We start from the raw sequence: 27,938 nt of genomic DNA on the forward strand, positions 1-27,938 counted from the left end.
CAATATGTATTGTGACACCTGCAATGTAGATATATCCTGTCACCTAATATTGTGATAATGATAATATATTGCACAGCTCTGTGCCATAAAATAAAATGGCAGGTCCGTGGGAACATTCCCAACAAAAAAAATATAAAGTTTCAATGTTATAGGTTAAACTCGGAACATTAGAATATCGTTAAAAAGTGCATTCATTTCTGTTATTGAACTTAAACTGTGAAACTAATATATGATGGACTCATTACATGCAAAGTGAGATATGTATAGCCTTTTCTTGTTATAATTTTGATTATTATGGCTCAGCTTGTAAAAACCCCAAATGAAAAATCTCATAAATTTAGAATTTTGAAAATGGACCGTAAGCCATAATCATCAAAATTATGACAAATAAAGACTTTTACATGTCACTTTGCATGTGATGAGTCCGAGTTTCACCTGTATCTGCTTGACGATTACTGTCCAAAGCATGTGAATCCTCCATAGACATATAGACCCCTGCCCTCCATCTGTAGAACGTGAATGCAACCTCTAGAAGGTATGCAGGTGATGTCACAGCATGGCAGCAAAAGCCAAATGAGCTGAATTATGAAATGTTATTTGTTTTGTAGCTTCAACATCGCCTCTCGTTTGGCTCCTGCTTTTTGCCGTGCTGTGACATCGTCTGCACGCCCTCTAAAACAATTCCAATTGTTCCATAAAATTGCATAACTCCAGCTGTCTTGAAACGACGTCCCCATAAGCATGGTCATAATGGGGACCTTTAACATATCCAACCCAATACTTCCTTTGTTATTTTCAATGCCTTTATATTTCCTAGCCGTGTTTGCTGAATACACCAAGGACCTATATTTTTCACAGTACTGTAGATGGAGAAGGCGATGGCCCTTTGTTCATTGATTTGCAAAATGGGAGGGCTCCCCCATCTGGAGAAAGCGTGGCATTACTTTATACAAAAAGGAAATTTGGCTACAGCTTCAAACTGTTATTGTAAAAAAAAAAAAGAAAAAAAAAAAAAACGTTCTCAAAACTAAGCCATTTCCTTCCTGTTTTGTTGCGTTAAAAGCCATTACAAAATATCGCTTTCACGAAATTATCACGCGCACCGCTGAGACTTGACGGCAGACACTTGAATGACACAATGTATTTTTGTGACTGAAAGGTTACTGTGAATTTGAGCATGCTGTGCAAAAGAGAAAAGATGAATATTTGCTTCTTTGTGGAGCAAAGCCTTATAGAAATGGAACGGTGACCCTATTTTAATCACATTTTTCATGCTTGTGAGAGAAAAAAAAAACATAGACTTGTTTATAACATCGCCTCACTCAACCAGCAGCATTTATTTTCCCCATTTACTCACTCATTATGTACAGTAATTTGGATACTACTATGTATGATTGTGCTTTTCTTTCATTTTAGGATTGTCACCTAAATCCTAGAATGCTTTTTAAGTATTTGGTGTTTGTCAATGCGCAGTTTGCCAAGGTACAACTTAAAAACCATCTGATCCATGTAATAAATGTACAATAAGGTACAAGCGAACTCTGGTGCCAAGAGGCTCAGGGGAATGACAATGTTAATCTGTGCGTCACTTCATTTTTGTGGTAAACTTGATGTGAACTTTTGAATAATGTTTATGTCACTGAGATGTTTTGAATAATATGCATCTTTCGGAAATGTATTTTATAATTTGGATTAATGTGGATTGAGGTGGCCTTACAGCTAAAGACGACACCGACAGTCCTTTCCTTCGATCTCCTTTTTTTAATTGTGTAAAAAAAAAAACACCCCTTTCTACCTACGCCAATACACACACAGCCATTTTCAGCTTTTTGTCATCTTTCTTTTTTTACATGCTTTAAAAAAAATAAAATGCTGGTGTTGATTTAAAATCTGTCGTGTTATTTTGGTAGTACTAGTATTAAAGCAGGTTTCTACAGGTAGCAACAAGTCAAGTAAAGCTTTTTAGTACTATTTTAAAGGTGCATTATGCAACTTTTATAAGGTAAAAAAGTTGCTATTTGTGCGTATTTGACCTTGTAGTGTGACCTAGCTGTCCGAGTGGTCAGCATGGCACCATTACTTTCCATCACTGTGGTCTCTAGGACGTTCCAGGTCCATTTGTTTGGAAGGTTTTCACTGCTAACGGACCCTCTCACCAGAAAACCTACAAAACAATTGCTCCTGGTGCGTTGTAGAGACCACTCACACAGCCTCTGGGTCACTACAAGGTTAAATACGCACAAATATCAACTTTTTTTTTCTGCATAAGAAGTTTCATGATGCACCTTTAATGCACAAAGATCTCAGCATTTTCAAAAGATTTGCTTTCCATTAAACGCAGGAAATTATTACCATAATTTCTATACTTTTGACAAAGTTATGCAGAAATAATAGAGGAGAATTGTCTTTGTCTCTAAATGGCCTTACATTTTAGCACTATAAATTCAGTTACTTTTAATGCCCCACAGAAACGCACTTTGGACACCCCTGCTTTAAAGAATCCTTGGAATATTTCTAATGCCGGCATAATCAACTGATCTCAGGCCAGCAATAACAAACATGTTCCTAATGCTCAGTTGTTCCATTTTGCACTAGGTTATCAAAATAAACACCTGGAAGATGCCCCAATGTATTTAACCCCCCGACCTGACCCGAGCCCATTTCCTCTAGTTTGGCTTTACCCAAATCTAAAAGCTTCTTGAACGAAGTGTCAAAACAGAAAGACGAAAACAAGGATGAAAATGCAACTAAACAGTGACAAAAAGGCAGTAAAAAAAAAAAAAAGAGTAACAGAAAAGTGACAAAAAGTGATGAAAAAGTGATTAAAATGTGACAAAAACACTGCTTAGATGAGTTTTGTAGGTCTTAGCTTTCAAATGAGGCGTTACTCTGGCCTACAGGCTGTAACCTTTTAGATATGGTTAAAGCTCGACTGCACATAAAGGTGGGGGTTAAGGTGTTAAACCTTATGTGTGGTTATATGGTCAAAGCAAAGCAAAGCAAAGCAAAGCAGCAACATCAACATCTCCCAGGGCAAGGATAAAGTAAAACAAGTTGAAACAATTAATCTTTGTCCTCTTAATTACTTGTTTGCCACCTTACTTTCTTAATTCAAATAGATTTCTCAGAACAATCAGTCCATAGTCTACTTTGTGGTCATTTTGAATATTTTGCATACATAATACGCTGTTTTTCCTACGGCGGTCGTGATCCCTGAACCCCTCTCCCTGCGTCACTGCTGTGCCGTCCCACATCTGGACTGGACCCTCCCACATCTGGACTGGCGCCTCCCACTAATAACACTGGGCGCGCGCTCCCGTGGACACTTCGACCGAGTAACAACAGCGCGCTCCCGAACATGGAGTTTATCAATCGGACACTTCTTTAGGAAATGGGTAAAAAACGACCATTTTCAGACGGACAATCGGACCAGGAAATATGCACAGACATCCTCTCCGCTCCGAAGTGTTTGTTGCATCGTTTCTCGGAAATCAAAAGCCTTTTTTTCCATTGAGACGACACCATTTCTCTGTCAGGAAGTTTGACTTTACGGACGAGGATGAAGTTTCCACATTGTTTTGACTGTAGAAAGGCACGAGCGGTGGATTATATCGCGATAGATAGTGATTATACTGTGTAATTTGTTTATATAAATGCAACTGTGGCGTGTGTTATTCAGACTTGTTGATGCCACTGATATAGTTTAAGCTGTCGTCAAAAGCTACTATTTTGCGTCATAATTACACAGCCAAATCAATGTAGTAATTTGTAGCGTGATTTGGGGTTTAGATGCGCGCCGTAGGATGCACCGTAGCGTTGTTTATTTTTCCTTATTTCGCATCATAAATTACCCAAATATGACAGCTGAACCGAAGAAGAAAATGTGCAAAGTTAGCAGGAAGAGACGTCGCTAAAATCACGGAAATGTAGCGGGTCGCAGATGGATTTCATACAGACCGCACCGTGATCTCGATTTAACTTTTTTCTACTTTTTTGTGAATGTTCTGAGCGATATTTTTCCTTCCCCCACTTTTTTTTTTTTTTTTTTTCCCTCTGGACGTGATGTTGCTTTTGCCGTGGGATCTCTAGACTGAACTGTCCCGGGACTTTATCTTTGTCTTTTGCTGCGGTAAAGAAAGACGTCTCGATGCCCCCCCGCCGCTGCAGAACTTGACCCCATGGCACACGCACGCGCACGGACCCGTGACTTTGCGCGCGTGAGGGGCAGCACCGATGGACGCGAGACCGTGCGTGACCCGCGCCGCTAAACACGTGACCACAGGTGACAGGTGAGTGATGACAGGCGAGTTTACATTAGGCTGGTCACGTGTCGAACTGAAATAACTTGTCTCGTGCCTGAAACAGCCCAGAAACCGGCTCCGTTTTTGCAAGCCCGTGTTATTTAAGAAGCAACATGATGTAATTATACCTTACTTTAGATATTATTACTCTAGTGCAGAGGTTCTCAAACTTAACCGCTTAACTCCCACCTGAACCAAGCACATTTTGTCCAGTTTGGCTTCTGCTAAATGTTTCTTGAAAACAAGTCGCAGAATAGCAATGAAGCGGGGATGTAAACGAGGATGAAAATGCAACAAAAAAAAATGCATTGAACAGCTACAAGAATCGCAACAAAAACATGGCAAAAAAGCAACAAAAACATGGACATAAAGCAACAAAAACATGGCAAAAAAGCAACAAAAACATGGACAAAAAGCAACAAAAACATGGCAAAAAAGCAACAAAAACATGGACAAAAAGCAACAAAAACATGACCAAAAAACAACAAAAACATGACCAAAAAGATGAAAAACTCGACAAAAAAAGTTGCGAAAATGCATTAGAACAGTTTGAAAAATCGCAACAAAAACATGGACAAAAAAAACTTCAAAAACATGGCAAAAAAGCAACACAATCTCAACAAAAACAGCTGCAAAAATGCATTTGAACAGTTACAAAAAAAATGCAAAAACATGGCAAAAATGAACAAAAACAATGCAAAAGCAACAAAACATGGCCAAAAACAACAAAAACATGGCAAAAACGGTTACAAAAATGCATTAGAGCAGTTACAAAAAAAAGGCAACAAAACATGACAAAAAACAACAGAAACTCAACAAAAATGCATTAGAACAGTTAAAAAGCAACAAAAACATGGCTAAAAAGAAACAAAAGCGTAGTTTTCAAATGCCCATAGGCTGTGAACTCTCCAGTCGAGAAGTCTCCAAGTACCACCTCGATTTATTTGACCAAAGTACCTGCAGGCTAAGAAAAAATCATGACTTCACTTGGATCCACAAAGGTTCTAAAAGGATCTAATTTGGACTCAATAATTCACATAAATAAAGTCTGGAATACCAGATGTCTCTGAGCACCGCCTGAAGAAGCCCATGTAAAGTAGGGCTGCAACTAACGATTATTTTGGTAATCGATTAATCGACCGATTATTTTTACGATTAATCGATTAATCGCTTGGCTGTGAGAGGTGCATGGAAATTGTATTTCTTTTTTTCATTTCATTTTTTTTTTATCACATAAAGCTAAAGTGGCGCCGCTTGAGGAAGTGTTGATGGAGTAAACTTAAAGTAAACATTTGTAGGAGGCTCTTTGTGCTAATTCTGCTTTCTGATTGGACGAGACAAAGACAGATATTTATGAAATTTATAATGTACAAAACACTGCAGACCCTAACTTTAAAAACAAAGTAGGTTTTCATCCAAAATACATAATTGTCATGTCTTTTTTGCTCTATTTTAGTTTGTGTTTGCTAGAAAACGATTAATCGATTACTAAAATAGTTGACAACTATTTTAGTAATCGATTAGGTGTCGATTAATCGATTAGTTGTTTCAGCCCTAATGTAAAGCATAACAAATTCCTTGAACAGAGTGAATTATTTTAGCTGGGGGGCCCCATCAGCTCTGCAGATCGATAAGGGGGCCGTGACACGATAATCTCTTCTGACACTGTCGAGCTGACACCATCATTATAAAGAAGTTGTGAATTGAAATGACATAATGAATAAAAGTCAACCACAGACACCGTGATAATGGCAGACGCTGGTTTGCTGCTGTGTGTAGGCCATCATTAACAGCCGCCTCTGGTCGGTCATTGCCGAGTAACAATACTGTTATGACCAAAAGCACTTTCACAGGCTGAAAAAGAAGGACAGAAGCAGATGTTTCTTTGGCAAAACATGACTCAACAGAACTGGAAAGCTGAGGGATGTGCTCTCAGCTTCTCTCCCTGTAGATGAGGATGTCCTCCACAAAAGAGATCAAAGCAAGATACAACCTACTAGATAGTTAAATGACTCAGCACAAAACTTAAATATTCCAGCACAGCCTAAATTGAACGCGTCCCGCTGTGTGCCTGAACTGACCCCGGTTAGCAGTTAGCACACCTGAAACAAGACAAAGTTTTGCCAGGTTTTTTTTTTTTTTTTTTACTGTAACGTTCAGAGACAGAGCAAGGCCTGTGGCTGGGGAAAAACCTCCTCAGACTAAACACCTCGGAGCAGACAGTGAAGAGAGCGGGAAGAAAATCCTGGAAAATCCTGCAAGTCCTGGAAATGTGAGACAAGGAAAACAAAGCGCAAGGCCCAGCTGACGGGACGGGGCCGGCAGCGAACAGGCTTGCCTCTACAGTGGATTCCTCTCATACCAACAGGGATGTAAATAAAATCAGAAGGCAAAAGAGGATTAGTTCTTATGGCAGTGACCACAAGAGCTCAATGTGGTGCAGAGTTCTCGTGATGGACTGGACTGTACATGAAAGTCCCAGATATGAAAGGATTAAAAAGCAGCAGTTAAAGTAACTTGTTTACCTTAATAAAACCTTTTCGTAGTCCCTCTGGATGTTGATGGGATGATTAGGGGTCTTTCATCTTCCCCTGGTGTCTCTGGCCAGAAAACCACACTTGCAGCTTTCCCTGCATCGGGTCGGAGCACCAATACACACTAATGGAATCATGAAGAAGAAGCTAACAGGCTAATGGGCAAAGCTAACTGCAGGCTAGCGCCACTTAAACAGTATTTACAGCCAAGTTTGAGTAAAATAAATGATCTCCATTGTGTAATTGGTTGTACAATATCCTTCTCTCCCTTTGTCTTTTTTGTCAGCGTAATATTTACTCTCACGGACAATTAATGAGTAAAAAACCACAACCTGCAGTGGCCCTTATGGCCTCTAGGGGCATGAGTTACTCAGTTCTGCTTTGTAGTCTACTTTAGTTCTGTTGAATTAAGATGTAACAACTAATCAATTAATAATAACCATAACATTTCTTGTAAAGGGATTATTTGGACTTTATAAACAATCAGCCTCAGAAGGTTTTCATGAGGGAACTACCTTCTTTAAAGCTAAAAAATAAAATAAAAATCAGCGTAACATTAAACGGCTGCTTTAAGATGTAAATTTACGCTGCGTCTTGAAGAGTTGGTGGTTGCTGAAGGAACATGAGCTGCTTGAACATAAGTTGGCAGAGCTTCACGGAGCTCAGGAGGACGTGCCCGACATTCCTGTGGGTGATTATTACCCAGAAATAAAGAGTCAATGAGCCGCCTCTGGTGCTGCTGACTCTAGAGGTTTATGAACAAGTCTCTCCTTTACTCCTTTACTCCTCTGACAATTCAACACCGACCTGAACCTCACAGCATCAGTCTGTCGGTTGTTTGTGTTATGATGTAGGTTTAGGTTCATTTCAGGTCATAGGGCAGTAATGTTGGTGTGGGGTAATAACTGACGACAATCAGAATAATAACTGCTTAATAAGGTTCAAGTCGGAGAGCCATGAAAATAAGTTGCAATGCAAATAATTCTGATTGTTTCAGGAACTACTTGGCAGAAAGCTAGAGTTCATGGCAATGGTCTTGTTGAAAGCGTTCATAAAAGAGGTTCTATTATTAAATATTTCATAATTCAGTTGAAGGAAGTGACATCCACATACAAGGGGGTACACTGATTGTCTTCGATCAAACAAACTATATTGTCAATTTTGCAAAAAGTAACTGACTGAAGTTACTGATTTTACCCGTTTCTGCGGGGATTACAGAGCTTATTGTTCTTGATTTGTTGAGATATTGATTTTAGCAAGTTTATTGTGAGTCTGGGCATCTCTGCTGAGACTGCTGCCTCAGCGACCCGGCCCAGGATAAAGCGGAAGAAAATTGATGGCTGGATGGATATTGTGAAAGCTGTAGTTTTTTATGTCTACTGTGCAGATATAAGATTATATTTGTGTCAGGAAATGATTATGCAATTTTAGTCAACATATCATTGCTCCCCCCACACCCTTTTCATACATTGGCCCACCCACCACACATTGAACTCGGAATATGCTGAGTCATGTTTAACAAACCAAAGTTTATCTAATTGCAACACATTTCCTTGAGGTAACTTGAACCCAGCAGCTCAGATTGATTCTGGAATAGCCTTCAATTCCTTGGTTTCTTGGTGTAAATGTGGGGAAGCCTTCTCCATTGAAGGAAATGCCTCCGTTTATATTGATGTTGATACTAAGGCCCAGCTAACAACAACAATAGGGCTGCAGCAGGGGCTTTTTTGTTGCTTGTGCAAACCAAGTCTGGGTCTGACGATAGTGGATATTTAACATGGCACAAACTCCATCTCAAAACATTCTTCCCCATCCCGACTGTGCCAGACTGGACGCAGCCGTTTCCAATTGTCTCCTTCTGTCTCACTCACATGCACTGCAGCCGGAATGTGATTGGAACAGACTGGAGGAGAGAGAGTTTCTATAGGTTTTCTGCTGCTGTCATGAATCAAGCCCCAGAACATGGGCTTTTTCCTGTAAATGAGAGTGTGTCTCTGTTAAATGTCATTGTTAATCACCCGAGCTTAAGGCTTTTAAGAATGACTATAAAGAGGCTGCTCCAGATCATCAGATGTTATCATGTGATTTATGTTTCACTCTATGGACTCCATGTGTCTTTAATGTTCACCTGCACTATATTTTTCAGTACTTGTTCTGGTTTGAATTTAACCAAACATATATTAGCTTGAATTGTGCTTACACGGGACAATATGGTGCATGCTGCTTAAAGCACTTATTCAGTTTTCATGTGATTAAATCATCCTTGAACCGTGTTTTGTGTTGTTTGAGGTATTCTGCATTAGGGCTGCACTTTATATCATCATATTACCTCACCCAGGTCTTCCATCTGACTGAGATTTACACTTTTTTTTTGCGTAAAAGAACTGCATCTCAGCCATGTTATGATGCCTATTGTTTCTGTTATTTAGTCCTCTCCCTCAAAGGCTCAAAATGCTCCACTTCTCTAGCTGATATCATGAGATGGTGCACCTATAACTGATCATTTCAGCGCTCAAATTGCAGTTGCTACAAACTATGCCTTGCTAATAGCTACATATAAACATCTTCACTTAAGACCATACACCTTCTGCTGGCAACAATGTTTTTTTGTTTTGTATTTTCTTTGGGCACATAAATTAAAGCTGAATACTCTTATGTTTTTTAAATTGACATTTTTAAAGCAGTACTAAGTAACTTGTTTACCATAATAAATGCTTTTCGTAAGTCCCTTTGGGGGTAATACAAGTATTAATGGGATTATTGGGGGGTCTTTCATCTCCCCCTGGTGTCTCTGGCCAGAAAACCACAATTGCAACTTCACTGCCACTGGGTCAGAGGTGCAATACACACTAATGAAATCATGAAGAAGAAGCTAAGAGGCTAACGGGCAAAGCTAGCTGCAGGCTAGCGCCAGTTAAACAGTATTTACAGCCAAGTTTGAGTGAAAAAAAATATCTCCATTGTGTAACTGGATGTACAATATCCCTCTCTCCCTTTGTCTTTTCTGTCCGCGTAGTATTTATTCTCACGGACAATTAATGAATAAAAAAAAACGCATGCTACGACACCTGCAGTGGCACTTATGGCCTCTAGGAGCATGTGTTGCTTAGTACTGCTTTAATGAATAAATGATAGAGCTTTACATATTGTTAAAAAAAAGCTGGACTTTGTTTCAGGCATTTAGAGCTTTTGTTTTACTATCGTACAATGTTGTTCTCTCATCTAAAACAGACCTGGAGTTGTTTTTGAGCCACTCACGCATCTTTAGCAATCTTTGGATCTTCGGTGGCTCCCAAAAACACTCCTCTTGAAGTTCTGTGTATCCAGGAAATGCCTTCCTCACTTCTGGATCTCTTGTTAAGCTTTATCGCGATGTAAATACACTTGCCATCACTTCTCTACATTACATATTTTTTTCTCTTTACTGAAAGAGCTGTGCAGCAAAGAAGAGCAAGAGGAAGGGGTGGGAGGGGCTTATGGTAGCTCACATGGAGGATGTGAAACAGTTTTTTTCAGATGTTTTAGATCAATATTGTATTTTATAAGTGTAAGATAAAGATGTGTTTGACATTATTACCAAATACCTGCCAAAAGAATAATACCCCCTCTTTAATAATGTGCCTCGTAAATCAAATGGTTTTCTGATGTTTTCTTCTTCTCTCAGGCCGTTGGCAGCACAGAGACACATTTTTGGACAGCGGCTCGGTAGACCACCAAGTCCACAAGCAGCGGCGCCATGAGTGAGTCTCCTTCACTGTGATGTTAGACAGACGGCCAAGGCATGTTCCCTCAGCGATAAAACCTAACCCACGCAGCTCACTGTGCCCCTGAGGTCCCAATGATGGGTTTTTGGGTCCGTGGAGATGGGGGTCCGGGGGAGAGCTGCTGTCCCGGGAACCTGTGATGTCGGTCCAATCCACACAAGAGGGATATTTTCTCTTGCTGAGTTTGTCCAGCCAAATCCGAACTTACTCTGAGATCAAACATGGGAATAAGATAATAGTGTGTAAAGCGGTTCTCATGTGGGGCTAATGCTCTTGGACAGGAGAGTATCAGTGAGGAAGGGCTATCTTAATACCGCTAATAAAAAAAGTGTGTTTCTTGTGAAAACAGGGAGTTATGGAGTAAAACTATGAAGGACATTTCATGAGAAGCCAAAATGTTTTACCAAATAATCACTGAAATAAAATGAGAAGAGATATTAAACTGAAAAAGCATTTAGAACAAGACTAGTATTGGATTTGTTGTGAGATATTGTTAACAATTACGTGAGATGACGCTCCTGAACTGGGTATTTCGGTTGAAACCTCCCACACAGTTTACTCCCTATTACGGTCAGTTTGTGGTTGCTGTCCGTGGAAGGTGGTAATGTTTACAACAGGTACATCAGCCGCAGACTTTCACTGTGATCTCAGTCCTCTTAGTTCCCCTTTCCGTCATTTAAAAACAATTGTCATTTTGAGTCCTATTTTCAGTCCGACAACATGCTCACGAGCGATGTTCCCTGTGCAGATGAGAGGCAGGCGCTCCACTCCATCATGAAGGACCTGGTGGCTCTGCAGATGACGCGGCGCCAGCCCATTCTGTCCTACGACAACTGCAAGGCCAAGACTCCAGCTCCGGTCAACAGACAGGTGACTAGAATGAAGCTGAAAAGTGCTGGATGTTTTCAGTCGTTTTTGATGAATGTTTTGAGTATCAAGGCAGGAGATATGATCACTGGGTTTCCGGTTTGTGTCTGTCAGAGTGTTTTTCATTTATCTTGTTCTCGACAGCTTTTATCCCATATTTCATTGGTTGTTACCGTCCATCCTTTAAAACAGTGGTTCTCAACTGGTGGGTTGCGACCTAAAAATGAGACACATTTTCAGTGTGTCGTCTCACAAGCCTTTCCCTGGGAACATTTCATTTAATATTTATCTATTGGAAAAGTGTAAAAACAACACCTGAGTCTGTTAAAATGACTTTTCCTGTTTTGATCTGGATTTCAGCTTTGCAGTTCAATATCTTAATGTTTATTGAACAATAATTTGCGGGAAATTCTAGTATTATATTTAATAATTTCTGCTTTGGGTCACGGCTTGGCACCAGTTGAAAACCACAGCGGGCTTGTTTTTGACAAAATAACAAAGGTTAATGACCCAGGGTGTAAAATACTGACTCGAGCACTTAAACACATGCTTAGTTTCTTACTCTTTTATTAATGGCTATTTTTGCAGAGATAATGCTCGTTAAAAGCACAGTAAAGTCAAACGATGGCGAGCAGAAACAGCTGTTCGGACGTGAAGCACTTCACTGCCGAGAAGTTTATACTGTATTATCGCGGAGTAGTTGAGCATGTTTCTTTTCTTCATAATCTCTGCGTCGTTTAGCCAGCGGAGGAGTAAAGTTCAGATGCCAGTCTGAGGTCAGTTCTGTGTATGTTACTGTGATCGTTCGCTGAACAGGAGCAGGGGTTGAGCTTTCACACATCAGATAGAGCTCTGGATTGTTGCCTCATGTATACAAAAATTATGTCAAATTTGTTTTAGTTTTTATGGACTATGTTGAGCTAACATAGAGCTCTTGATGTGTCTGTGTTTAGAAGTGGCACAAAAGATACATATTACTACCTTATAGTTGTAACAGCTTTGTCCTCATTAAACCAGAAACGTAGACCAGATCTGGTTAAGCAATTTAATTTGTTGCAGTTGGCTTTCGCTACACTGTTAGCTTTATGTTGCCTCTAATGGTATGGTTTACGCTTTGGACTTTAATCTGTGAAGTTTCAAAGAGACTTATGGAGTCAGATGATGGAAAGAGGCCTAATGTTTGAGCCTATGAATATATTCAGGAAGTGCTTAAACACAGGGGCAGTGTTTGTCTTGGTACGTCTGTGGAGCTTTTGACTGCGGACCACCACTACAGCAGTATGTTACTGTGTAAAGGATTATTCATGTTGCTAACTGCACTTTGCTTTGCCCACACGTGTGAATAAAACGCACATCCATTAGAGGCACTCAACCACAATTTGTTACTGCAGCATATGTGTAACAGATATACCGTAGAAAGTTTTGTGTCTACATCTACTTTAGCTTCTGCATAAAAGGAGAAGACCACCCACTTCTGTATTTTATTCATGCCACAAACTTTATGGAAGAGCACAAAGTAGCCAACTGCACAAAGTAGTTGAAGAAAAACTTTATTTTAGCATCTTTAATTGTTCTAAGTTTATCTAAAACATTTTCTGATAATGAGCACACTGCAGTTTCCATGTAAAATGTTGGTGTAGTTTGTTTTGGATCAGTTTTATTTCCGTATTGGATCAGCTGCTTATTGCTTTTATTTGCTTAAGTATGCAACTATACCAGGGCTGCACAATGTATCGTGAAGGTTACACACAATTTTTGCTCATTTTGTTCAGCCTTAAAGCAGTACTAATGAACGTATTTACCTGAATAAATCCTTTCCGTAGTCCCTCTGGGGGTAATACAAGTGTTGATGGGGGTCTCTGGCCAGAAAACCACACTTGCAACTTCGCTGCCACCGGGTCGGAGGCCCCAATACACACTAATGGAATCACGAAGAAGTTAACAGACTAACGGGCAAAGCTAACTGCTAGCGCCACTTAAACAGTATTTACAGCCAAGTTTGAATGAAAAAAAATATTGTGTAATTGGATGTACCATATCTCTCTCTCCCTTTGTCTTCTCTGTCAGCGTGGTATTTACTCTCACGGACAATTAATGAGTAAAAGAATGCAACATGCTACGTCACCTGCAGTGGTGCTTATGGCCTCTAGGGGCATGAGTTACTTAGTGCTGCTTTAAAGGCCCCATACTTGAAAACCAACAATGAAAGAGGAAGCATCTTAATTAAAATGTTAGTTATGGTCCAAACTCAGTCTAACAAACTAATTCTACAACTTGCAAGGTCACTTTTTAGGGTCACTTTTACAAAAATGTGGTTCGAGAGGTATTAATAATTGGTTGCTGCATGAGTAATAACGTAAAGAATGTACATCCAATACTTCTATGATCATTTTAATTAAAGTAACACAGATAGATCAGATAAATACTTGCTTTTGCGATAGACGCTGACCTCTGCTGCACTTTTGCTTTTCCTTCAGGACGACGTGAGGATAAAGTTTGAGTTTTCCGGCGAGAGGAGGTACGTACAGTGGCGCTCTTTTTCGCTCTTCACTAATAGCTCTCAGAAAAGGTCAGGGGTCATGTACACAGCGTTTTCGGCGGCACGCTGTTCTTGTTACATGTGTCAGCTCATGAGAGAGCGCGCACATCAGTCAGACACACACTCCTGCTGCTGATTCAGACTGGTATGCGAGTGGAAAGGGGAAAGGACTGCGGTTACACGATGGCTGCCAGCGCTCACCTCAAATATGCTAGGTGTACTTAACAGGAATCCGGCAAAAACGTTGTGTTGTCTTTTGCATGTGGCTTTGAGAAGTAAAAATGTGTGATTTATCTTTCTTCTTATTTTTTGTGAAGAATCCTAATGTTTGGGCGGCCAGTGCAGTTTGAAGAAATCCACCAGAAAGTCAAGAGTGTGTTCGGACAGCAGTTAGACCTACATTATATGAACAACGAGGTAAAGATGGCACAACACTGCTGAGCTTTCATCTTCTCTCTCTATCTGCAAGGCCTTGTGGGATTTTGCTTTGTCGGAGCGAGAGTACTATATGTGCATCATTGGTGCAAGAGCAAAACCATAACATAATCTAGACCTGTGTTTGAGTGCCATCTATTGACGTTGGATCACCTTGTAAAGATGAATTATGACTGTATTTTTCGGACTATCAGTCCGAGTAGAAGTCACACCAGCTAAAAAATGCATAATGAAGAAGAAAAAAACATGTATAAGTCGCTCTAAAGTATAAGTCGCACCAGCCAAAAAATGCATAATGAAGAAGAAAAAAACATATACGTTATAAGTCGCTCCGGAGAATAAGTCGCACCAGCCCCCCTGGCACAAACCTCTACTGGCATCACGTTGTTCGAGCATCCATTTGCGAATTCGTTTCTCTAGCTGTGGCCTTCTAGTTTTTTATCCGCAATTAACTTTTTTTTTTCTTCTTTGCAGTTAGAGTAACTTCCGCTTTCCTTGCTCACTCTAAACTTTTATTCTGCTGCTCCATTACTATTTTCGGGTGCATATTTCTCTACTTGCTGCCTGTAATCTGCAGAATATGATTTGCTTTTGGGGGGCATTTGTGTTCAGTCTTAGCAGATACTAGTGCGCAAGCCTAGAGCGCCCTCTAGCAGCTGTCAGTGTGAAAATAACATGTGAGATTATATATTTTGATATATAAGTCGCACCTGAGTATAAGTCACACTCCCAGCCAAACTATGAAAAAAAGTGCGACTTATAGTCCAGAAAATACAGTAATATTTTATGAAATGCCTCAAGTGGCTCTTTTTCGGGATGTGTGATCTCTGTGTTGTGTCCCGTCAGTTGTCGATCCCTCTCAGAAGTCAAGACGACCTGGACAAGGCCATAGACCTGCTCGACCGCAGCTCCAACATGAAAAGCATTCGGGTCCTGCTGCTGACGCCAGAGCCTGCCAATGTAAGACACAGTGAGAAGAAATCTATTAAAAAAAAAATTGCTCGCTAGGTGTTTTTTTTTTTTGCTTCTTGAGAAAGAAAGAGCGTTAGTGATTTCGCTCTTGTCCTGTCATTTGGACATTGGGCTGTAAAAGGTTAAGTTGAATGTGTCACAACATTGAGAAAAGGGTTGAGAAAAAACAGGTTCCCCATTTATTTTTATTTCAGCATCACGTTGTTGACAAAGCTGGTGTGGTTCTCCTTTTTGTAGATACATTGAAATTCAGTAAAAGCCCATTGTCCTAAAATACATATTACAATACTGACTCATTAATATAAAATTTGCAGAGAGGGAAACATATTTGAGTAAATACATCTACTAATCATCATCTGGCAACTGGACACACTAGCATTCAGCCAAAAGGATGTGCAGTGTTGAGAAACATAATGATCATTGTGTAATTTTGTGTGTCTTTTTAAATGTAAAATTCCATTCTGCCTAAAATGCATTCCTGTTTTTTACAACCAGGCCTTAAATTTCTAAAACTCTTTTGTTGCTCCATGATTTTCATGGAAAACACAAAATTATACATTCCAAACCCTTTCAATTACAGGTTATACTGAATTTTTGTTTTGTTTTATTTTTGCTCAGAATTTTCCTGTTGTGCCCCCTCTGCGTAATGAAGATTTGCAAGTCTTAAGACATGATACACTTGTTGCTTTACAATGGCATTAAAAAGCACTGTATTCAACATGCTACTCCCTGCATAAAACCTGGTAACGTTTCTCATATTATTTCCTGGACTGTTTTCTCTCAGACTGTGTCCTCCTCGCACCCAGTGCCCTGTAAGCAGGTGAGGATCAGCTCCTCGCAGTCGGCTGGAGACAGCACTGGGTACCAGACGCCCGAGTCCAGAGGTCGCCACCATTCAACCGGTACTTTTTACTTCACTTGTTGCTGGCATGATGTGATATTTGATAATAGGGCTGCACAGTGTATCGACAAATTATTGTTAGCGCATTATTAGGTGACACAGTTTCCATATAGTCACAATATATTACAAAATCACTGTGCTTTTCCATCTGACTGAGCTTAACACATTTGTTGCTATCACATCAGGTTTACTTAATTTAGCTACATTTTTAGGATTGTTTTTTGACACAATTTGAATTTTGAAGTGCCGTGGATGAGTTGTACTGTGTTGAAATGGTTTATTGACATATTGCAATATTATTGTTGTCGTGGTATTCAAGAAAGATTTTTTACATACATTTTTTACTGGCTGAAACTTGGCTGAAGTGTGGAAATCAAATTTAAGACTTAAACCCTGAGACTAACTGGCACTAAAAAAAAACATGACATAACTTAAACTTAAACCTCTTAAGTTTCGCGATCATACACAAGATTTATGCATTGATTATTCTTGTAGCATTGAAGCTGATCTAATATTGCTATAACATTTTTAATATAATGTACCACCCTATATTAACAATAGCATTTTAGCCATCACAGTGTTTGTCAATTTCCATTTAGTAGCACAGCTCTCCTACGTGCACTCTCTGTCACCTCTTCTCGGCTCTCTGCTGCTTGTTCTTAGCTTCCCTTCCAAGCAATGGGTCCCCTTCCTTTTCCTGTTCACCATTACTAGAAGATGGCTACTGGAGAGCAGCCAATCTGATTACTCAGTGTTATTAGTGTGGCCTGGTTTACACTTTTTCCCCGAATCTAAATCAAGTCGGCTGCAGAAGGATTAACCCATTACAAGGGGCGCTTTGAGTCAGAAGTTGTTGCCTCGAGTGAACGGTTATTTCATTTGCTCTTGGCCAATGAGGTTCGAGATCTGGTTTAACCACCCCCTCAAAACAATGTGCAGCTCATCTGTTTTCCAAGCTGCCGACAAAGTGCCACCATTGGATAGGGATTTAAGATCAACAGCAAAGACATTATGCTGCCCCAGACAAAAATGCATTTCTAATTAACACTGTCTAAACCATGATTAAAGTCAATCTGTCAGACTTTTATCACATGCCAAACTAAAGAGTCCCAGTCAAACACTCGAAATCAAAGACAGTTCAGACTGCAGGCTGAAGTGACCCAATGTTTTTGGACATTTGCAACCTGTGTCTGATCTTTGTAGCATCAACAACATCTGATTTCTTTTTTTTTTTTGCCAAATACATCTGGGCCACTTTCATATGTTTCTTCTGCAATGTGACTTCATTCTGATCAGCTCGGTGGCATTTATCTAACCCAGTGGTTCTCAACCTGGGGGTCGGGACCCCCAAGGGGGTCGCGAGACAAATTTGGGGGGTTACCAGATCATTTAGATAAAATATACATATTTTCATTAGCATATAATCGAATGTTTTATTGTAGCATGTGTTTGCTACTTTACCAGAGTGCCATTATTTGATCATAGTTTGATGAATTTTATTTCAGCTATTTGTTTTTTTCTGTGTTTTTTAAGAATTATGTACGCTAATGTTCCTATTTTTCACGGTAAAACCCAGGTGGGGGGTCACGAACCCCTTTACCTGTTATCATGGGGGTCGCGGCTCCAAAAGGTTGAGAACCACTGATCTAACCTACCATATTTTTCGAACTATAAGATGCACCAGAGTATAAGTAGCACCAGCCTTGGCAACTACCTGGACATGGAGGCGTAACTGCACCGTTGACAAGCCTCTCCTGGCATCACGTTGTTCAAGCACCCATTTGCTCATTCTTCTAGCTATGGCCATCTAGCTTTTAGCTCGCGATTAGCTTTCGTGATTAGTTTTCTTCATGGCAGTAAGAGTAACCTCTGCTTTTTGCCAGTCCCTCACAAGGTCCTCGCTCACTCCAAACCTTCTTTCTGCTGCTCGATTACCGTTTTTGTTAAATCTTCAGTGATTAGCAGATACTGGTACACAAGCCTAGAGCGCACTCTCACGGCAGTCAGTGTGAAAATAACAAACATTGTGTGATTATATACTTTGATATATAAGTCGCACCTGAGTGTAAGTCGCACCCCCAGCCAGACAATGAAAAACGTGCGAATTATAGTCTGGAAAATACGGGACACTTGTTGTGGACAGGACATTGGCTAACCATACTTAAATATTCCCCTTTTCATTTGGAAATTATGAATGAAGTTTGTGTCTCATATTATGTTCCCACTCTGGCTCTAACTCCCCACACGTTTCTTTCCAACATCACACAAACGACCACAAAACCTAGCTGTTGTCCACCCAGATCTTCCTAATTGTTGGCGCAGATCACACAACTTGGAAATTCTTTATCTTTAGATTACACGTAACATTTCAAACCTTTATGAATGTTTGCTATTGTGTCTTACAGGGTCCCAGAACACAGGCCGCAGTTCTCCGCCTCCCGGCTACGTTCCTGAGCGGCAGCAGAGGATCGCGCGACAAGGCTCCTACACTTCCATCAACAGCGAGGGCGAGTTCATCCCCGAGACCAGCGACCAGTGTGTGAGTCTCCACTACAGCAGGAATGGGGGAAAACAACTCAACTGTTCTATTAACCCTTTGATTGAAAAACAAAAGTACAAAAGGTTTATCGGGCCTTTTTAACCTCTTACACCAACCTTAACCGATCACATTTTCTCCAGTTCAGCTTTACCCACATCTAAAAGCCTATAGGCCAGTGTAACACCTCATTTGAAAGCTAAGGTCTAAAAAACTGTCTTGTTTTCATCTCTTTTTTGTCTTGTTTTCGTTGTGTTTTCATAGTGTTCTTTGTGTTTTTTCCCCCCTTGCTTTTGGTACTTTTCGTCATGTTTTTGTCGTTTTATTGTGGTTTTGTTGCTTTTCCAGCATGTTTATAATGCTTCTTTGTTGCTTTTTTGTGTCTTTTTTTTTTGCTTTTTCATCATTTTTTAATGGTGTTTTTGTCATTCTTTTTGCTGTATTTTCATTTCGTTGCTGTTTAGGCGCTTTGTTCAAGGTGCTTTTAGATTTGGGTAAAGCCAAACTGGAGAAAATGTGCTCAGTTCAGGCGGGGACCAAGATGTTAACAAATTTAGGTTAGTCATTTTTAGGTTAAAAGTGGAGAAAAACACACTTATAAAACAGTTTATTAAACTAAGCATTGAAAACATCCCAAAGACAAATTGCAACTCATAACTTCATAAAAGTAACTGTGAAATAGATAGAACAACTGGAAAAACATCTGGCACTCTCATTGTTTGATTTTCTTAGCATTTACTGCAGAATATTATAGATATTGTGTTTAGGAGCATAAGCTAAAGGCAGTATTTAGCTTAGTAAAGATGGTATGTTTTTTATAAGAAGGGCATTTTACCTATTAAAGTAGTAATAACAATATGTTCAAGACACTCAAGTTGTTTATGTTTATTACGTGTTTATGTAAAGCCTTGATAAACTTTATCCTTTTTATCATAAACAGTAAAGATCAAGAGATCATCCCTCTGACTCTCCCCTTGAAACAAAGCTTACTCTGAGTCAACAAATGTGTTTATGTAGATCATACACAGTTACCCCCCTCGTGTTCTGCAGGTGATGGATCCGTGGAGCAGTGCTGAAAACTCCGTGTCTGGAAGTTGTCAGTCTCTGGACAGCAACTCCGACAGGTCAGCAACAAAGTGCAAAAAAACAGCCAAAGTAAAGCTTGTTTAAGTTATTCTTTTCAGCCGTTGATGAAAGAAATGTGCGTGTCTTTCGGTTCTAGCCCGTCGCTGAGGAAATCCAGGATGCACAGAGCCAAGAGCAATCCCGACAACAGGCAGGAATGCGCAGGTGAGAAATATAAGCCAAATCTTCTCCAATCAGTACGTGTTGTTGCTTTGGGAGTGTGGAAACTTTATACAATTTATACATATGAAATCCTTTAAATGGTACAAGTAAAGAGCCAGGTTTACATTACATTGCATTTGCTACGTGTTTAAAGTCCATGCTTGATCTCTTTATGTGCACAGACCGGGAAAATCACGTTTACGACAGAATTGTGGGGAAGGGCGGCACGTATCCGCGGAGGTACCACGTCTCTCTTCATCATAAAGACCACAGCGAAGGTACTCGCTCCTCCGTAATTTACTGCTAAGTTTTATTGTGTTCATTTCCTGCAAACACATTCCCTGCCTTGTGTCAGGTCGGCGGACATTTCCACGGATACGGCGGCCACAGGGAAACCTCTTCACCCTCGTGCCGTCGAGGAGGTCGGTCAACGGCAGCGAGGAGAGCCTCGGCAGCTGGCAACTTGTGGACTCCCAGGCCCGGCTCCGGCCACAGGAGCGACCGGTTAACCATAAATGTCAGTATCTGTTCAGCTTCATTTTGTTTTTACAGAAAGAAATGACTATACTATACTATACTCATTATATAAAGAAGAGTTTATTCTCATTTTGCTCAAAACCAATATCCCATAATTATAAAGAAGTCAAGGTCAAAAACTGAACTGGGCTGACAATGTTCATTTTGCAAAAACTTTTCCAAAAACTTCCACACCACTGCTTTTGCAACACTTGTCATGAAGAATTTAGAGATTAATCTTCTGACTTGAAACAGTAGATAGTAGAAATTGAAACATGTATTCTTGCTTGTTCAGCTCCGAGTGCTCCTGTGACCTGGCGGAGAGGGAAGCTCCTTGGGCAGGGGGCATTTGGCCGGGTGTATCTGTGCTACGACGTGGACACCGGAAGGGAACTGGCAGCTAAACAGGTCCAGTTTGATCCCGAGAGCCCAGAAACAAGCAAGGTAAGACCGCGGAAATGTCCTCAATCCATTCAAGTCATGCAAAAAATGTAAGTTTTAGAGCGTTTTACTATGAAACAATGCTGTTCCCTCATCAAAAACCTACTTGGAACTTCTGCTTTGAGCCATATGTTTAGTATAACTTTTGAATCAACTGCTCAACTTTTCAATTTTCTCTGAGCTCCCCCCGTGGCCTTACCTAACCAGGGCACACTCTTCTTACCTCCTGTCCAGCTCCCACTTTGGCACAGCTTACTGCTCTTTTGCTGAGCAGCAAGAGGCTAAAGTATTCACCAAAGTCTTGCCCTCGCTACTACCTTCTGATACTAGCACCACCGCCAATTTCCGACAGTAGCTACAGTTCATTCACAGAACTGGAGAAACATGGTTTGTTAAAGCAGTACCAAGCAAGTAACTCTTGCCCCTAGAGAACATAAGCGCAGCTGCAGGCGTCATAGCAAGTTGCTATTTTTTAACTCATTAACTTTCCGTGAGAGTAAATACTACGCTGACAGAAAAGACAAAGGGAGAGAGGGATATTGTACATCCAATAACAAAATGGAAAAAAAAAATTAACTCAAACTTGGCTGTAAATACTGTTTAAAGTGGCGCTAGCCTGCAGTTAGCTTTGCCCGTTTGCCTGTTAGCTTCATCTTCGTGATTCTATTAGTGTGTATTGGTTGCTCCGGTCCGGTGGCAGTCAAGTTGCAATTGTGGTTTTCTGGCCAGAGACACCAAGGGGAGATGAAAGACCCCCTAATCATCCCATTAACACTTGTATTACACCCAGAGGGACCACGAAAAGGATTTATTAAAAACAAGTTACTGCTTTAAGGAGGGGAGCTCATTAAACCAGAAGAAAGGCCAAGGGAACATTTTAATAAGTCGTTTTAGATCAATGTAGCATTTTATAACTGTGCATATTATCATGTTCCCTTTTATCTTGTGTTTTTTGCACTTTGGTCGTAATTGTGATTCTGTGTCTGTTTTTGTTTGCATGTTTGGTTTCACTGTACGCCGCTCTATTGTGACTTCATACTTAGTTGCTGTTGTCTGCATGCAGGTCACTCGAGGACAGCCAGGAGCCTTTTCCGGAAGTTGTATAGAGTGAACATATTTATAGCCTTATCTTGAACAAACAACATAGTGGACTCATTGGGATTGGGACTTGAATTGCCATAGAGTCATACATATTAACTTTCTTTATTGAGATGAGCACATTCTTTGAAAGCTTAGTGTAGCTGATCTGTTGAATATTGACAGGTTTGAGCACAGTCCGAGTGACATCATGCTGCATTTTGTACATGTGACCTTAGTGATGCCAGAGCAGAAGAATGCGATTGTCGTCTTAATAAACTAATCAGTTACTTCATCGCTGACCTGGTTGCAAACGCTTGGATTAAACTTTGAGCCTCATGATATTTCTACAAAGCGCAGTGGCGTGTTTATAGTCCGTCTTTCCCCTCTTCCTGTCCCATTTTAACATGCCTTCCTGGCTGCCACTGGGGAAACACTGGCTGACTCTTCCTGTATCTAAGACAGGCCAAATGTTGTGGCTGGAGCGGCGGCCTGCCGTCACCCCGCATACCCCACACAGATGTTTGTTTCGACGTCAATTTGTCTACGACATCGAGATCTGGAGATTTTTTGAAATGTCTTTTATCTGGGCTTTGCTGCCTCATTCTCCGGACAACTTTGGGATCTTGTTTAGAAACATGCAGTCAACAAATTGTCACAAGTGCTGTAAGCCAGACTAGTGTGTGTGTTACTGTGCCAACGCTGCTAACATCAGACAACTTACTGATAATGGATTAGAATTGTTTCTTTTCCAAGAATAAAAGCGCTGATCCGATTTGTACTTCAAGAGCGTATAATATAATATAGAACTTAACTGGTCACACACGGCAGCTCTTTATAAACATTAAACTCAATTAGATTCAGCTCACGGCTGTGAACAATTTGGGCGCTTTAATTCATCTAAACATGTACATTGGTACATTGTTTCACCGCAGCAAGTGTAGCTGATGTATTTTATATAACATTATTTTTATGGGGGAGATAATGGCCTGAAATGATAGGGTCTTATTTATAATAGTTCTTATTAGTTCATTGTCAGATTATTGTCAGGTTATAGAAGATTCATTGATTAATTGGATGCTTTAGGAGCATTTCTAACGCGATCCGACTAAATTATATGCACCGTATAATAAACAAGAATCTTCACAAACACAAAGTGAACCACTAAAGCATTTCTGAGACTTTCCTCTGTGTGTCTTCTGTGCAGGAGGTCAGTGCTCTGGAGTGTGAAATCCAGCTGCTGAAAAACCTGCATCATGAACGCATTGTGCAGTATTACGGCTGTCTGAGGGACCACAGTGAGAAAACCCTCACCATTTTCATGGAGTACATGCCTGGGGTGAGTCCTGTTCTCCTAAAGCAAATATAGTATGAAGTCCTGCTCTGGCCGGGGATTGTGCATGATGCAAAAGGTCGACCTCTGTTTTCCTCTGCAGGGCTCGGTGAAAGACCAGCTGAAGGCTTACGGGGCTCTGACTGAAAATGTGACTCGGAAATACACCAGACAGATCCTGGAGGGCATGTCATACCTCCACAGCAACATGATCGTGCACAGGGACATTAAAGGTGCTTACACTAGCTCCAGAATTTCACTTGATCACTCTAACAAAAAGCCATCATTCAGGTCTTTCATCTGACTGAGATTTACACTTTTTTGTTGTTAACTGTGATGAAATGGTTTAGTAGAATATCGCAATAATTTTGTTAATGGCAAATTTCAAGACAATTATCTTAATATTGCAATTCTTTCTCATATCGTGCTGTCCAAACGTTAAAATCTAAAATGATATAGAATCACTTTCTTTTTCTCTCAGGTGCCAACATCCTGCGGGATTTAGAGGGGAACGTGAAGCTGGGCGATTTTGGAGCCAGTAAGAGGTTGCAGACCATCTGCATGTCTGGCACTGGGATCCGCTCTGTGACTGGCACCCCCTACTGGATGAGCCCAGAAGTGATCAGTGGAGAGGGTTACGGCAGGAAGGCTGATGTCTGGTAAGGCAAACTCATAGGTTTACTTATACTTGTTTAATACAAAGACAGCTGTGTGCACGTTGCCTCATTGAAAACATTTACTATGCATATTAAATGAATTTCAGCCACTTCTGACATCATATTCTTCCACAGCAAAAGAATAAAGCACTCATTAGCAATTAGTAAATATTACTAAAAGCAGTCTGATGGCACAGTCATTGCTTTGGAAGGCAAATTGTAGGATCATTTAACATTATAAAAAGTCCTTTGGCTTGTATTACTAATAGGGGTGTAACGGTACGCTAAAATTGTATTCGGTTCGGTTCACGGTTTTGGAGGGCTCGGTTCGGTTAATTTTCGGTACAAATAAATAAGAACTAACAAAATTTTTCTTTTGAAAAGCTGCCAATACACAATAGAATTCTTGCATAAAATAAATAAAAGTGACCCATTTGGGTGATATTTTAAATAAATTGCACTCTTATAATGAGAGTTACTGTAACTCATGAGAACCATGTGGATTCAACTCAACAAAAAGGCCACAGTGAACGGCTTTTTACTCTCGTCTACTCGCCAAACTACTGTCCTGATACTCTAGACTCACCAGACACAGTAAGAAGAGGGTTTAAATGAGAGTGAGGCCCAGAGTCTGCACAGAGAAAACCTGAGAGCAGCGCCCGGGACACGGGTGACGTGATGCAGCCGCGGAGGAGCCGCGCATGAGGCGAAGCGAGAACCGGGAGACAGACGGCCGAGCGGGACACGAGCGGAGAAGCACTCGCGCTTTGGAAGAGACAGGGGGAAGGCGGTCGGTCTCTCCTGCTCATTCACTTCAGCAGACTACTCCGTTTTGGTGTTATATGTGGCGAAGTAGGCGGAGAGTGAGTGCGCGCTGGAAGAGCCTGTCCCGTAACAACAACGCGTTGATCAATCAGTGAAACAACACTACGTAGTTTGCGAAGAACCGGCTCTGAGCGCTGGTGTAACTTTTTGGCTGAAGTGCGGACGTGACGGGATATTGTAGCGAGGCTCAAGACTTTTAATCAAATACTTAAAGCCAGCGCCTGTAGTTTCTCTCGGCTACTCATGCAGCTTCAATGTACGTCACTCAATAGCGTCCGTGCGGAAACTCGCGTAGGAACTTTGTTCCGCAGCACTTAATATGACGCTAATAATAAATTTACATTATTTAATGAAAATAATACACCGAAACGGTACGCAAGTGTACCGAACCGAACAGGCCGAACCGAACGGTTCAATACATCCCCGTGAACCGTTACACCCCTAATTACTAATATAATATAACATATAATAATATAATATAATATTTCAGTCTTCTGTCAAATGTTAATGCATCTGGACGTGTTTGAAAAGTGCCCTGTAAACACACTCTTATGCAATGGAAGTGAGTTGTGACCCGGTGAGGGAATTCTGGCCGTCAGCCAGTCAGACAGGTCTGAACAGAGGCTGGTATGTTCAGGTTCTGCTCTGCAGAGGGAAGTAGTGTTCCCGGGAGGCAGAGGGCTGTGGGACGAGAGTCTCTGAAGCTTACCCCCTCAACGAATGCAGTAATGAAAGTTTCCACTCAAAACATTCTTTTTCACTAGATGCTCAGACGTAATAGTTAATGTCTGACTTTGCTTGAAGTGCGGTTTTATTTATGTGCAATAACCAGACTGTTTCTAATCTGTGTTTGCCGTAATGGCGGGAATGCTCACTCTTGGCACTACAAAAATAAAGGGAAGCTGTGTGTGTAAGCTGGTTTTAACGTTTGGATCTGGCCACACAAATAATGGAGCTCTGTGGGCATTAACAATTTTTACATTGTGTACATATTTCAAGATTGTAAAAAAATCAACAAACAGGATGCAGTTTTACTATTTAGCTGGGGTTTATCTGTCTTTACTTATGTTAAAAACATTTTTGCCAATACACAACTCCATCATTGTGTTTTACAGGAGTCTTGGTTGCACTGTAGTGGAAATGTTGACAGAGAAGCCTCCCTGGGCCGAATTTGAAGCCATGGCGGCCATTTTCAAGATTGCCACACAGCCCACCAACCCCCTGCTGCCTGTTCATTGCTCCGAGCCGGCCAGAGACTTCATCCGCTGCATCTTTGTGGAGGCAAAGCAGAGGCCTAGTGCAGAGGAACTGCTCAGACACCCCTTCTCCCACATACTGTGCTGAAAGCTGCTGGTGTCATGAACTCAAAACACAGCAGTATCTGTCGAAGCTGCCACGAAACCCAAACAGCGCCAGGCGTCAGTGTTATCCGCAGACTGTCTGAGACTTGAGAAACTCCAAAGACGGTTCTGATGACAGCAGGACTCAACAGTACAAGCCTCCTCAACAAACGCTCTTCCAAAAGTCGACACCAGAGGGAAACAAACGCGCTCTGTTGTATGTTCTAATAAAAAACAGAAACACAATAGATCTGTTAACAAATGGTGCCTTTTCGAGAAATATTGCATTTGCCACAATGCAACATCAGCTTGGAAGCCCCACCTTAAGAACATCTTGGGGGGGGGGGGGGGGGGGGGGGGGAATAGACTGTATGGAATATTATAGTATCTACACTGGATTTATGTGTTTTCTTTGAGCTCATGGGTTAAGGCTGAGAGAGACTAAACTTGACAAAAGTGAAAGATATTACATTTCACTGTTTAGGTTTACAATGTATGGTTGGTTTACAGTATGTTTATAAGAAATCCTACAGATACAATATTAGCTCAAATGCTAGTGTTAGAAAGAAGTTTGAAGAGACTGTAGATACACAAAGGATTTAAGCAAGTCGACCAGCGGGCATTAAGGTTAGACAAATTGGACGTGGGTATGTTTTTGTGAAATAGAAAAGTGAATGGAGGTCGCTTATGGGGGTTGAATATTGAGCACCTAAAACCTTTTGAACAGTGGTAGAGAAAAGTACATCACAGCAGAATTGTATTGTTTACAGATGCTGCAGCTTTAGTCAAGCATGAGTTAAGCATGTGAGCAATGAACATATTTCTTACTTTTCGAACATATTACAAATACATTTGTAAATGTCAGTATTGAAGAAACAAAGACTATCATTTTGTTATCATCTAAATCATTGTCAGTATTTGCTCAAGTGACATACTCTCTTAAGGTGGGGTTTCCCCTTATCCAAATATTGTATATGGGTCATATTTTAAACAGGCTCAATCACTCAGTGACTTCTATGTTGCTCTAATGCAATTACTTCAAAGTGAATGCTGTCTTTGGTCTTAATTACTACACTGAAATAGAGGACCATTTAAAATCAGATGCACTTTTGAAATTGAATATCATGGGAATGCAACGGGATTTTTTTTTTCTTTTTAAACCAGATTATTTTCTTTTCTAAAATGTGAATTGTACTTTTTATTTAAGTCCCATGCTAATTACTTTTCTACAAGCAAATATATATTTTTATATGCAGACATATTTCAAATGATACTTTCTGGATTAGTGTTGTTTGATTGAGATTGGTAAAAGCAACTGGTTTTGCAGATATTAAATGAAAGACACTTGGCTTATGGACTCTGGTTACCTGGTTCTTTATACGGTGCAACATTTCATTTCAGATATATCAAGACAAAAAATATACTTTATCACTGCATTAATAATAGAAGCTTTGTTTATCGTTTGTTATTATTTGGGCAATATTAAATCAAATTGAATGGAGCCAGGGATCAGTGTCCAATAACCAAGTGAAAAGACGGCTTTGCTTTTCCCAAAGTTTATTTAACTTCAAAAGTGAAGGGATGAATATCACAAAAGCTGCTAAAATTAGTTCA

General features: G+C 40.5%; 1 protein-coding gene across 1 annotated transcript; it reads left to right on the forward strand.

The window, feature by feature from the left end:
• Positions 1-4,084: 4,084 nt before the first annotated feature.
• Positions 4,085-27,079, forward strand: map3k3 (mitogen-activated protein kinase kinase kinase 3). Its single transcript, XM_079564441.1, has 17 exons — positions 4,085-4,289; positions 10,500-10,575; positions 11,348-11,469; positions 13,944-13,984; positions 14,323-14,422; positions 15,287-15,400; positions 16,197-16,314; positions 18,719-18,852; positions 19,900-19,973; positions 20,072-20,139; positions 20,319-20,414; positions 20,492-20,653; positions 20,948-21,096; positions 23,378-23,509; positions 23,607-23,736; positions 23,985-24,162; positions 26,100-27,079. Exons 2-17 carry the CDS (start codon positions 10,572-10,574, stop codon positions 26,326-26,328), a joined length of 1,851 nt encoding a protein of 616 aa, XP_079420567.1. The 5' UTR covers positions 4,085-4,289; positions 10,500-10,571; the 3' UTR covers positions 26,329-27,079.
• The last annotated feature ends 859 nt before the right edge of the window (positions 27,080-27,938 follow it).

The sequence above is a fragment of the Gobius niger genome (assembly GCF_951799975.1).
Source record: "Gobius niger genome assembly, chromosome: 10".
Taxonomy (NCBI): Eukaryota; Metazoa; Chordata; class Actinopteri; order Gobiiformes; family Gobiidae; genus Gobius; species Gobius niger.

What these genes read in the sequence shown, in the direction of transcription:
- map3k3 (XM_079564441.1), top strand. An exon ending in TCATAAAGACCACAGCGAAG is followed by an intron (nt 20,415 to 20,491) that starts GTACTCGCTCCT and finishes GCCTTGTGTCAG; the next exon opens with GTCGGCGGACATTTCCACGG. An exon ending in AGAGCCCAGAAACAAGCAAG is followed by an intron (nt 21,097 to 23,377) that starts GTAAGACCGCGG and finishes TCTTCTGTGCAG; the next exon opens with GAGGTCAGTGCTCTGGAGTG.